General features: G+C 45.5%; 1 protein-coding gene across 1 annotated transcript in view; it reads right to left on the bottom strand.

The window, feature by feature from the left end:
• The window catches only part of LOC126335778 (circadian clock-controlled protein daywake-like), a 75,345-nt gene that overhangs the window by 19,315 nt on the left and 42,290 nt on the right, over positions 1-13,740 (bottom strand). The window contains exon 5 of the mRNA XM_049999240.1: positions 6,230-6,379. Within this exon, the coding sequence (XP_049855197.1) occupies positions 6,230-6,379 (150 nt within the window). The remainder of the gene's footprint in view (positions 1-6,229; positions 6,380-13,740) is intronic.

The following is a 13,740-nucleotide window of genomic DNA, read 5'->3' as shown; positions in this document are numbered from 1 at the left end:
GTTTTAATTCCGACGTTTTTACGTTATGTTCTGGCTTTCAGACCGGCTCCATCGCCGTTTATTAACAGGATAATAATTGTACAACGCTCCTCTGTCAATCCCTGATTTGTCCCATCCTTTGCTATGCAAATGTTGCACGGATATCCGCCCCTCCAGAGTTCTGTAAGTCCTAAGTCCTCGAACACCATGCATTCCGCTCCGCTCTCTGTGTCCGTTCACTCTTCCCCACAATGATCCTTCGCCAACTTATCAAATTCCCGCCTCTTCTCACTCACCCTGAACATCACCGACCAATTTAAACTATCCGAAAACTGGACTCAAACAATCATATCGTTTGCCCTTTACTTTGCGATCCTCACATGCTGCCGAGCCTTTACCAACACATTTCACTAACCCTACACCTATGCACCTCCACCTACACTCCCAAAGAAACTTCAGACGTCTCCCTCTCTCGGATCATGAACTCTGCCCCGTTATTTATGTGGAACGTATATAGTAAAGACAGATTAGAGGCCACAGGAGGGGAAGTGTTCATTGCAGTTGACAGAAGTACTGTCTGTATTGAGGTCGAAGTCGAGTGTGGCAGTGAAGTCATCTGGGCGCTTGTAACAGGTGTAGGTGAAATCAAGATAGTTGTTCGACTTTTTCACCGGCCACCCGATTCTGCTGTGACAGTTCTATAGTCATTCACAGAATGTCTATGATCAATGGCGCGTATATACCCAGAACATGCAATGCCAGCTGGAGGCGACTTTAACCTGCCGAATATAGACTGATATGTCTATGGATTCATTGCGGAGGGGGGGGGGGGGGAGGGGGTACAGACAGTCATGAGAAACCAGGCCTTATCGACAATGTCTTGATAGAAAAGGGAATTAGCGATCATAATGTCATAATAGCAACTATGATTACGGAAGTTGATAAATCAGCCAAGAACGCTAGGAGAGCGTTTCTGCTAGATGGAGCAGATAATCAGTTATTAACATCTCACTTAGACAGTGAATTGGCATCACTTAGTTCCAGTTGTCCGCCCCCGGTAGCTGAATGGTCCTCTGGGGCCGGGTTCGATTTCCGGCTGGGTCGGGGAATTATTTTCTCCCAGGGACTGGGTGTTGTGCTGTCATCATCATCCTCCTCTTGGACTGCAGGTCGCCGAAGTGGCGTCAAATTGAAAGACCGGCACCCGGCGAACGGCCTGCCCGACGGGGACCCCAGCCATACGACTAGACAAACTTAGTTCTAGTAAGATGGATGTAGAGGAATTACTGGCAGAGTTCAAGGAGGCTGTAAATCATGGTCTGGAGAGTTAAGTGCCTAGTAAGTGGATAAAGGAGGGGATAGTCCCACCAAAGGAAACGCATAAATGACTACAAGCGAAGATTAGTAGAGATTCGTGCGTCTGTGAAAAGATCTATGCGTGATGCATTCAACAACTGCCACCGTCACACCTTAGCAAAAAATCTGGCAGGGAACCCGAGAAAATTCTGGTCCTACGTAAAACCGCTAAGTAGGTCTAAAGCTTCCATACAGTGACGAGCCTAGTTTGATGGCTGAAGATAGCACAGAGAAAGCCCAAGTTTTAAATTTCTCGTTCAAGAAATCGCCCACACAGGAGAATCGTACAAACATACAGTCATTTGACCATCGGACAGACTGTCGTAAGGACGACATAGTAATAAGCAAACCTTGCGCAGAGAAACAACTGAAAGATTTGAAAACAAATAGATCACAAGACCCGGATGGAATACCAGTATGATTTTACGAACAATACTCCTCTACAGCATTGACTCCTTACCCAGCTTGCATTTATCATGAATCTCTCGCCCAGCACAAAGTCCCAAGCGACTGGCAAAAAGCGCAGGTGACTCCAGTACATAAGAAGGGTAAAATAACGGACAAGCAAAATTACAGACCAATATCGCTTACTTCGGTTTGTTGCAGAATCCTTGAACATATTCGCAGTCCGAACATAAACTTTCTTGATACTGAGAACCTCATGTGCACGAATCAGCATGGTTTCAGATAGCATCGTCCGTGCAAAACTCAGATTGTCCCTTTCTCACATGTTGTGCTGAGGACTATTAATGAAGAGCAACAGGGATATTCAATATTTCTAGATTTCCAGAAAGCACTTGACACGGTGCCCCATCGCAGGCTGTTAACGAAGGTACGAGCATTTGGAATAAGTTCACAGATATGTGAGTGGCTGGAAAACTTCTTAAATAATAGAATCCAGTACGTTATCCTCGACGGCGAGTGTTCGTAAGAGACAAGGGTATCGTCTGGAGTGCTCCAGGGAACTGTGATAGGACCACTATTGTTCTCTACCCACATAAATGGTTTGGTGGACTAGGTGGGCAGCAATCTGCGGTTGTTTGCTGACGATGCCGTGGTGTAGGTAAGATGTCGAAGTTGAGTGACTATAGGGAGATACGAGGCGACTAAGACAAAATTTCCAGTAGGCAGCTAGCCCTAAATGTCAAAAAAATTTAAGTTAATGCAGTTTAGTAGAAAGATCAAACCTGTAATGTTCGGATACAGTATTAAGAGTCCTGCTGGACACAGTCAAGTCGTTTACATATCTGGGCGTAACGCTGAAAAGCGATATGACGTGGAACGAGCATATGAGAAGTGGTAGGGAAGGCGAGTGTCGACTTCGGTTTATTGGGAGAATTTTAGGGGAGAGTGGACCACCTGTAAACGAGACCGCATGTAGGACGCTGGTGCGGTCTGTTCTTGAATACTGCTCGAGTGTTTGGAATCCGTACCAGGTCGGATCGACGGAAGACATCGAAACTATTCAGAGCAGGCAGCTAGATTTGTCACCAGTAGGTTCGAACAACGTGTGAGTGTTACAGAGATGCTACGGGAATTCAAATGGGAATCCCTGCAGGGGAGACGACGTTGTTTTCAAAAACGCTATTGGGAAAATTTAGAGAGCCGACATTTGAAGCTTACTGCCGAAAGATTCTATCGCCGCCGGTATACACTGCACATAATGACCACGAAGATAAGATACTAGAAATTAGGGGTCATACGGAGACACGTAGTCATTTTTGCCAGGAAAGGAGAAGTATTGGTACATGGTACCCTCCGCCACGCAGCGTACGGTGGATTGTAAAGTATGTATGTAGATCTAGATCTTGCCAGATATAAATCCGCCCCACCCATTCCTACCATTCCAGCTCACCGAGGCTTCCTCTCATTTCTCTTCTCACATTTTCTTACCCTCCTTTTTCCCCAGCTGCCTTTCTTTCCCCGCGCCTCCTTATCCCAACAACTATTAGAGTCTAACTCGCCCCTGTCCTCACTAACTCGCCCCTGTCCTCACTAACTCGCCCCTGTCCTCACTAACTCGCCCCTGTCCTCACTAACTCGCCCCTGTCCTCACTAACTCGCCCCTGTCCTCACTAACTCGCCCCTGTCCTCACTAACTCGCCCCTGTCCTCACTAACTCGCCCCTGTCCTCACTAACTCGCCCCTGTCCTCACTAACTCGCCCCTGTCCTCACTAACTCGCCCCTGTCCTCACTAACTCGCCCCTGTCCTCACTAACTCGCCCCTGTCCTCACTAACTCGCCCCTGTCCTCACTAACTCGCCCCTGTCCTCACTAACTCGCCCCTGTCCTCACTAACTCGCCCCTGTACTCACTAACTCGCCCCTGTCCTCACTAACTCGCCCCTGTCCTCACTAACTCGCCCCTGTCCTCACTAACTCGCCCCTGTCCTCACTAACTCGCCCCTGTCCTCACTAACTCGCCCCTGTCCTCACTAACTCGCCCCTGTCCTCACTAACTCGCCCCTGTCCTCACTAACTCGCCCCTGTCCTCACTAACTCGCCCCTGTCCTCACTAACTCGCCCCTGTCCTCACTAACTCGCCCCTGTCCTCACTAACTCGCCCCTGTCCTCACTAACTCGCCCCTGTCCTCACTAACTCGCCCCTGTCCTCACTAACTCGCCCCTGTCCTCACTAACTCGCCCCTGTACTCACTAACTCGCCCCTGTCCTCACTAACTCGCCCCTGTCCTCACTAACTCGCCCCTGTCCTCACTAACTCGCCCCTGTCCTCACTAACTCGCCCCTGTCCTCACTAACTCGCCCCTGTCCTCACTAACTCGCCCCTGTCCTCACTAACTCGCCCCTGTCCTCACTAACTCGCCCCTGTCCTCACTAACTCGCCCCTGTCCTCACTAACTCGCCCCTGTCCTCACTAACTCGCCCCTGTCCTCACTAACTCGCCCCTGTCCTCACTAACTCGCCCCTGTCCTCACTAACTCGCCCCTGTCCTCACTAACTCGCCCCTGTCCTCACTAACTCGCCCCTGTCCTCACTAACTCGCCCCTGTCCTCACTAACTCGCCCCTGTCCTCACTAACTCGCCCCTGTCCTCACTAACTCGCCCCTGTCCTCACTAACTCGCCCCTGTCCTCACTAACTCGCCCCTGTCCTCACTAACTCGCCCCTGTACTCACTAACTCGCCCCTGTACTCACTAACTCGCCCCTGTACTCACTAACTCGCCCCTGTACTCACTAACTCGCCCCTGTACTCACTAACTCGCCCCTGTACTCACTAACTCGCCCCTGTACTCACTAACTCGCCCCTGTACTCACTAACTCGCCCCTGTACTCACTAACTCGCCCCTGTACTCACTAACTCGCCCCTGTACTCACTAACTCGCCCCTGTACTCACTAACTCGCCCCTGTACTCACTAACTCGCCCCTGTACTCACTAACTCGCCCCTGTACTCACTAACTCGCCCCTGTACTCACTAACTCGCCCCTGTACTCACTAACTCCCCCCTGTACTCACTAACTCGCCCCTGTACTCACTAACTCGCCCCTGTACTCACTAACTCGCCCCTGTACTCACTAACTCGCCCCTGTACTCACTAACTCGCCCCTGTACTCACTAACTAGCCCCTGTACTCACTAACTAGCCCCTGTACTCCATCTGTTCTTCTGTACCAACAACCACTCCTACCCCATCGCTACCATGCACCAGTCATCTGTACCACCACATTTTTACCTTCATCACTGGCCAACATGTCACCCTTCAACAACAGCCACCCTGTCGCAGGACAGGTCTTACCGGTTCTTAGTGAAAGAAAGGCGCTTCTTTAAATATCAGTGTTTCAGCATCAGGTTATAAATATTTTTAAATGTGCGCTGATTGTGTTTCGTTTTACCTTTCATTTTTAAGTATTTTTAAGTATCAGAGGTCATTTGTCTGGAATGTCTAAAAACTTCGATTTTGTTTTTCCCCTCAAAACAGTTTTAAGTTCAATGTAAATGCCTCCCTGCTTGTTTCTCGTTCCTTTTTCAACTAATTAAATTTTTTCTGTCAATTGGAGGGTTGCCTTTACCGCTAACTGCAGCCCCTCCCCTCCCCCACCTCCTCACCGCCTGTATAGGACGTGGGGGGATGAAATAAAAGTAAAGAAAAAATGTACAACATATATACGCCTACTGCGCTTAAAAGAGGCCTGTAGGCAAGTAGTGCAAGATATAATAAATTAGCAACTTCTGAAAACACATGCGAGATCCGTAACGTCAAAATGTCGTTTAGTTCGTAAGAGGTTTTGTCACGCATAATTTACGAGTTTCAACATACAACATTCAATTTTAGCTTAATTGAAAACATAAAATTTGCACTAAATAAATTTAGCGCGGTAAACAAGAATGAAATGTGTAATTGCTTTAATTGGACTGGCAACCGTTATCAAACATAGCACATTTACATATGAAATTTACGAAGCCGAGTTTAACTCGTCCCTGCCTCTATTATACATAACGGCACTGCAGTTTTGAGAAGGAAGTACTCTATTGTAGCATTGAACAGGAACACAGTATACATACCCTTATTAAAGTGCTTCAGAAACGGCAGTACCAAATTGTGTTAAGTTCCTCGGTATTTTGATTGACTATCAGAACAGGGTTACTTCATTAAAACTTGTTACTTAAACAGAACATTTTTTTTTGTATTCGAATTTTGAAAGTTATTGCTTTGACATTGTGTGCTTTATTATGAAGCAAGGTGTTTTTCCCGTTAGTACCGTACCGTTCAGTTACGTTTTAAAATTAACTTCACATCGTAAGTGCTTGTTCTGTTGAATGGTGCGTGATTTCGAACAGCTAATATTCCGCAACTATAATTCTGCATCTCAGAGATACATATTTAAACAACGAACTCCTAGGCCGTTGCAAGGTAGTTGTGCTGTGTGGACTCACCCAGCTCCTTGTCGCCGCCGAACAGGTTGTTGAGCTTGACCTTTGCGTGGCCGATGCTGAAGGTGGTGCTGAAGGTCTTGACGTGCAGGTAGGTGGCGCCGTCGCGCTGCACCCTCTCCCCTTGCATCGTGCAGGTCGCGTCCACGTCAGCTGCAACGGGGGAAAGTCACTCAGAATGTCGCCGAGTAATAATGCACCCTGTGTGCAGTGCTTCGTAGTGCTATAAAATACATAAACTTTGCCGCTCCCATATTTGTACAGTTAACAAGTTTTTTCGATCGGAAACCCCTTTCTCGCACCTTCCTCGTGTCTTCCCTGTGATGGAGATAAGCCTAAATCTGCATTCTCAGTGCAGTTCACTAGCGCGCGGTGTGCTCGGCAGTGCTGCTTGTTCACACTGTCTGACAACATACACTGCCGGACAAAAAAAGTGAAGCACTCCGAAGATATGGGCGGACGTCAGTAAAACTCCGTACACGTACACACCATTGGGGCTACTTAATTGGTTAGAGTTGCAGTTCTCTGTGACAAGTGTAACGTTTGCCCGAGTGCGTTAATGTCGAATGGTATGGTCTGTAAGCGTCAGATGTTGAGTGATCACTGAAGAACACGGAGGTGCCACGTACTCGTTTGAGACAATATTATCAGCACCTTACAGAGTTAGGAAGTGACCTTACTGTGCCTGTCTTTTTTGTCCAGCAGGTCGAATCGTGTAATATGCATATGTTGACTTTCATGGGTACCTGCGGACAGCGCATTCGTAATCAAAATTCCGGTACAGACAGGTTCGGCCGGGTTTTGTAACTCCTTGACAACTGCGCCTGCCACCCGAGAACCAGCTTCCTGAAACATTCTCTGTAGTTCTGCACCATTTGTCGGAGACTAGCAGCAGTTGGACTAAGGAACTGCCGATCCATACCTAGGCTGCCGCTAGCATCACAGCACTAACGGCTCCATTTGGAGTGCTGCCGTGACTAGAAAGCGTGGTCGCCTGCCTGATGAATGCAGTCTCACTGTGTTGAGCAAAGAATCGCGCTTCTGCATTGCCACGGATGACCATCATTGGCGAGAATTTCGGGCCCCTAGGGAGAGGTTCTTTTCATCTAGTCGTTTGGAGAGGCACAGGTGTTGCTCCTGACGTCGTGGGCTGGGAAGCCATCATGTGTAACTTTAGGCCATCGCCAATAGTGGCTGAGGGAACTCTGAAGGTACGACGGCACATCGCTCATCCTGCGTCCTCGTGTGTTACCTCTTATGCCACAAACGTGGTGCTATTTTTCAACGGGACAATGTTAGTTCATGCAAGGCACGTGTGTATATGAATTGTCTGTGTGATTCTGAGGTATTCCCAAACTTGTCCCCGATATAACATATGTGAGACCAGCGCGGACGTCAATTCTGTCGCACTGACAGTATCCCGGATATCAAAGTCGGGATACAATAGCTGTGCGCCAGTCTGCCTCAGGAGAGCATAAAACCGAATCAGTACATACATCCACGCTAGAGTGAGTGACTTGTCATACTGACATAAGGACTTACACTGCCAAGTTTGTAAATTCTACTCATTTTTGTAATCATTGAAATAACACATACCCTCCCAACCTGTGAAGTTTCAATCCGTCTCTTCCTCCTCTTCTGGGTGTTTCAGGCAGAAGAGGAGGAAGAAACGAAGATGCAATGCCTGGAACACCGATAAATGGAGGAAGAAAAGAAATGAAGTTCGTTTCTGTATTTAGGTGGTCAGCGCCAATGGCTCCCCTGTGGAGTACGTGGCTTCGATTCCCGGAATAGGCAACCATTTTCCTTGGTGAGAAGACTGCGGAGTGCACACAGCATCGCGATGCCAATTGAGGAGCTACTTGATTGAGAAGTAGCAGCTCGAGATCCGGGAAGTCGGAAAAACGACAGGGAGAGTGGTGTGGTGACCACCTGCCTCTTCATTCCGCTTCCTCAAGACGCCGCACGGCAGCGGATGGCACAGCGACCGGGCGACACCTCTTGGACTTTCAAGGCCTGGACGAGGAGCTCGTAGTTTACCTCTAAGAGTCATTTCAGTTTATAGAGTGTGACCATTGTCACTTTACAGTTTTAAAGGTAACTGCCAGTATGTACGAAGTAATTCAAACACTCAAATGCTATCGTAAGAAAATATTGAAGATTTGTTTGCCGTTGGAAGTGTTTACAACGCACTTGTGTGATTCAGTGCACCGTCGAAGGATTTCTCCTACCTGAAACTAGGATTCATTCAGACTATCTGCTTGTCATCCCCCAGGCTGCTACTAGCTTGTTGCCACTAACACCAGCTGCTGACCACTTAGTGCAGATAATGCCTCTTTGATATCCCAACGAGAGAGCGATAACTAAATGTTGCTTTTTTTGAGACAACTGAGAAGATCGTCTCAACGAATGAATAGCAGTCAGTTCTACACGATCAATTTCGCTTCAAGGTGTCAGTCAAAAACAACTGTAGAACGCTTCCCCCTAATCCCGGTCTCCTCGACGCCGTGGTCCACGAAGAAGATCGGCAAGGAAAAACGTGGAATGGAATCTCGATCACTGGTGTCGGGTTCCCTACACCGAAAATTACAGGATTTTCCTGACGTCTGATGATCGTCATAGAAGGATGTGTAGGCATTCAGGTATCATTGCGCGTCTCCGGAATGCAGCCCCATGATGTGGGTTTGTTACGTGATATCGGGCAGTTTGAGGTCTGTGTAGCATCCAGAAAGGATCCTCCATCTTATCGTCAGGGCCTTTGGAAACCTCCTAACACGACGAGTGACCTCATAGGGGGCACTGTCTGAAGAGTGGACAGGCTTGGACAACATCGTCTCAACCATCTTCTGGACAGCCTGTGAAAGGGGATCTAATCATGATACTATCCACGCAGTATAGTAACCCAGCACCAGGTTTTGATTTCACAGATGCCGAAGACGTGCATTTTCGAATAGATTGACTTTATTTTGGTTTTTGTTTTTGTTTCAAAATAAAGTTATTTCATTCGTCGTTTTGTTCCTAATTTGACGTAATGAACGAATGTTTCATCGCCTGTGACGATGTTTGACAAAACATTGTACGATCAGCCTCGAGCGTGCAAGGAATTTCGCGCAGATGGGCCTTTACGCTCTTTATGGTCTTCCATTAGGCGGCGATTAAACCAGCGGACACACACCGCTGCGTACCCCAACTGGTGGACTAATGTGTCACCACTACCAACAGAGACTTCCACTTGCGCAGCGAAGTGTTTGTGATCCGTTGATCACCTTTAATGACAGTGTCCGTACTTTTCTTCTTGAATCTAAGCCAACATACGCCCACAGATAAGCAGGTAGTGCAACACTATTCTTTACCAATTATTATTGATTTTTCCGTCTTATTCTTACTACAGTTAAAGAGCACTTTTCACCTGACGCGTTCCGCTTTTATTATAAAGCATCTTCTGTTGTCATTCTGGAAATGTGGTACCGTATAAGTAAAAGTCTACACTTCGATATTTACAGTATTTCTTTATAAAATTTCCACGCAAGTTACTTACGGCCTTTCTGCCTCTTGTTACATGTTTTGGAATCTACACTCTTTCTTTCATTGTTAGCGGAATTTGAAATTTTTTAAAAAAAGAAAAAATGTGGTTAGACGTTCAATTTCTGCAATTTTCGGCCATTTATAACAAATAGTGAAAAATCACTTTCAGTAAAATTAAGACGGAAAAAGCAATAATACTAGAATAAAACAGCTGCTGCGGCAGATACCCGTGCAAACAAACATTGTATTTCAGAAGCTGATATAAAATACTAGCCGAGGTTTCGACCCTTTCTCAGCAGTCTTCTATCGGGTTTTTGCACTAAATGTTATTCAATTTGATACCCTCCCCGAAAATTTTCGCACTTGTGTCTATAATATACAGAACTGTACCACTAACATTCCAACTAAATCACGTTTCCCTACAGTTCCAGTGGTGGGTTATCAATCATCTATCATTTCATTTCTTCAAGGGAAATTTTATCACGTTGCGATTTCCTTGACTTGGAAGATTCTCTTTTGCGACTGAATAAAAAACGCTCAAAGATTAGTCAGACTCCTCGCATAGGAGTAAAACGTGACTGGAACGAATATCCACAAAGAGATAATGCGAAGTTATTTTCTACATCTACATCCACAACTACACTTCGCAAGGCACCTTATGATGTGCGGCAGGAGATATTTTGCGTGCTACTGACACGTCTCCCTTTTCCTGTTCCAGCTGCGAATGGTCGAAGGGAAAAAACGGTCGCTCGTAAGCCTTCGTGTGAGCTCGAATATTTCCAGTTTGGCTTCATGGTTCTCCCGCGTTGGAGAGGTAACATACTGGCTGACTCCTCCTTGAACATACGCTCTCGGAACTTTATAATAACAGTAAAACACACCGAGACCCAGAACGCCTCTCATGCACCGTTTGCCACTAGAGTTGACTGTATCTCCATGACGTTTTCGCTCCTGCTAAATAAAGCTGCGCCAAAAACACGGTGCTCTTCCCTGTCTCCTCTATCAATCCTATTTGGTACGGATATCAGACGAGTAAGATTCAGACACTGATCGAACTTCCTTAATTGATGAAGTAAAATTCCTGAGGATTCTGTCAATGAATTCTGGGTATCACTCATCACTCTAAGACCCCTACCATACTGGACTACTACAAGAGACAGAAGGTTGCGTGTTTCGTCACAGGATTGTTTAGGCGGCGCAAGAACGTTGCGGAGATGCTCAACAAACTCCATTGGCAGACGCTACAACAGAGGCGTTGTGCACCACGGAAAGGTTTACTATTGGTATCCCGAGAGAATCCGCTCCGGGAAGATTAGGACAACGTCTTACTTCCTCCCACACACATCTCTTGAGATAACCACAACGAGAAAATTCGAGAAATTTGAGCTAATGACGAAGTATACCGACAATCAATCTTCCTACGCGCCATTCGCGAATGGAACAGGTGAGGAGGGGTGAGACAGTGGTACCAGCAGTACCCGATGCCACACACTGTCATATGGCTTGCGGAGTATTGATATAGAGGTAGATGAATCTTATCCTGGCATATACCTGACCTACTATCAGTTTTATGTGGTCGCTCCACTTTAAATCGCTTACTCTTAGATATTGTATGGATGTCACATTGGAGTAATTGTTCTCCAGTCGTGTAATCATACTTTAGTGCGTCTGTGTGTCTGTGCGTCTGTGTGTGTGCAGTACGCTACATTTGTTTACACTGAGAGTCAACTGCCACTCCTTCCACCAAACGTCGATTCTCTGCAGGTCTTCCTGCATTTCGCTACAATTTTCTAGCGTTGAGACTTGTCGGTATATAACATCATCCACTAAAAGCCTCATGCGACTTCCTACCTTATCCGCTAGGTCGTTTACTTTTATATCGTTTAAAAGTAGAACTATAGCGCTCCCATGGAGTATCTCTTATTTTTAAGCCTGTAGATTTCCCTCCGTTGACAACAAAATACTGTATTCTCTTTGCTATAGAATCAATTCAGTCACACAGATGTTCTGATATTCCGTACGTTAGGATTTTGTTCATTAGCCGGCAGTGCGAAACAGAATTGAACCGCTTCCGGAAGTCAAAAACACGGCATCAACGACGACGCTGGCATCTACTGCTTTCTGAGTCTCGCATACGAACAATGTTTCACACAATCGTTCTTTTTGGCGCCCACGTTGATTCCTACAGGAGACGCTTCTTGAAAACGGCAATGAGCTGAGGTTTTTTCCAATAATTAGGAACGCTTTGCTCCTCCAGCGACCTGCGGTACACTGCTGCTAAAAGAGAAGAATGTTCCTTCCCATACACTATGTAGAATACTTTGCCTTTTTTCTGTGTTGAGCTGTTTCTGTTGTTTTTCTAACTCGTGGTCATTCTTCGTGATTTGACGCCGGTGCGACCATGTAAAGCGGAAACCACAGCGCTGTCTTCCTCAGTGAAACCGTTTTGGAAAAAGGTGTTCAGTATTTCGGCCCTCTGTCTGCCATCTTTCGTTTCGATGAAAGTATGGTCACACAATGTGTGAATAAGTTGGTTTGATCCGTTTACTGATTTAACATAACTTCAGAACTTCTTAGAACTTCTTGTCAAGTCATTAGACGGAATTTTACTTTCGAATTCGCTCCCTTTACGCAAATATTGACTTCGTTCAGTTTTTGTTTGTCGCTGACATTTGCTGCGTTTAAATCTGCAGTGAATCTCTAATTTCGTAGCAGCATTGTAACACGGCTGTCGAACCACTCTTGGTCTAGCCATTCGCTTACAGCTTTGCTAGGTAAATACTTGTCTATAGCACAACACTCTCGAATTTTGTCCATTGGTGCTTAATATTCTCAGCGCTGGAGATGAAATTTACATATTCACCACTCAGGTAATCTGAAATCTATTTTTCTTTGCAGTTGGTAAGTAGAGATCTCTTCCTACCTTTCTTTACATTCTTGTTTACAACCCTGTTAAGAGATGTTGTAATGGCTTTTTGATCTTAAATGTCTTGTTCTATAATAACGGAGTCAAAGAGTTTGGCCTATTAATGACTACGAGTCGCGAGTCAGTTCTCTACTTTGCTTCTCAGGATAATTTTCGAATTTTTAGAATAAATCATTTAGAACAGTTGCACGTGATTACCTCTCCCTCTCACTCATCTTAGTCTCTTGACTCTCTTAATCTATAGCTAGTAAATTTGAAACGTACGCCTGATTAGTTTTCGTTATTACTCTGTTTTAGGTTTAAACATACATTGGAAAATTTCTAGTTTGTTCTTCTAAATTTCATTAATTTCTGTTACCTTTAGATCAAACATCGTTTATAAACCAAATAGTAATTAATGCCGATGAAAAAACGAAATTCTCTACATTCAGAAGGCCTTTAATGTCAAATAAACGTCAGAAAAAGTGACGGTTGAGCATTGTTTTATCCTCTGTTGGGATAGCGTGATTTCGTTTAACACATGCTAACAAATCAATAACTTGCTACTGCAGCAGAACGTCTCTTAAGCTTCACAATCCTGCAATCCGCATTCCATAATACGTAGCAGAATAACGAAGAGGAGAGTTGCATAACAAGAGATATTGGTAAAATAAACAGATTATATTTTCATAGTACAAGAGCTACAACGTTCAGAATATTTCTTTGTTAACTACCGCTCAGTTTGAGTCGACAGGACAGTATGCACTGCAAGACGTTTGTGAGATAACGGGACATTATTGCATTAACTCGTTACAGTCTTCCATCTGCTTTGACGAAATTATCAGAAATTATAGTTTTCTTAAATGACAGGGAAAAGATTAAGTGGAGATCATACAAATGTAAATAAGCGGTTGGCAGTCGGTAAAGATGAACGAGACAAATTTCGCCACTAAATTATATTTCGTGATTGCAATGCTTTACACTTGTTAGCGGTGTTCATGTATACATCTTCGCTGCTTTTGTACGAGCTCTAAATTTCATTCCAGAAGACAGCGGACAAACACATATCCCATGGTGAGTTAGG

The sequence above is a fragment of the Schistocerca gregaria genome, chromosome 2, assembly GCF_023897955.1.
Source record: "Schistocerca gregaria isolate iqSchGreg1 chromosome 2, iqSchGreg1.2, whole genome shotgun sequence".
Classification (NCBI taxonomy): Eukaryota; Metazoa; Arthropoda; class Insecta; order Orthoptera; family Acrididae; genus Schistocerca; species Schistocerca gregaria.
Note: the sequence above shows the minus strand (reverse complement) of the source record. Positions and strands in the feature narration are given on the sequence as shown.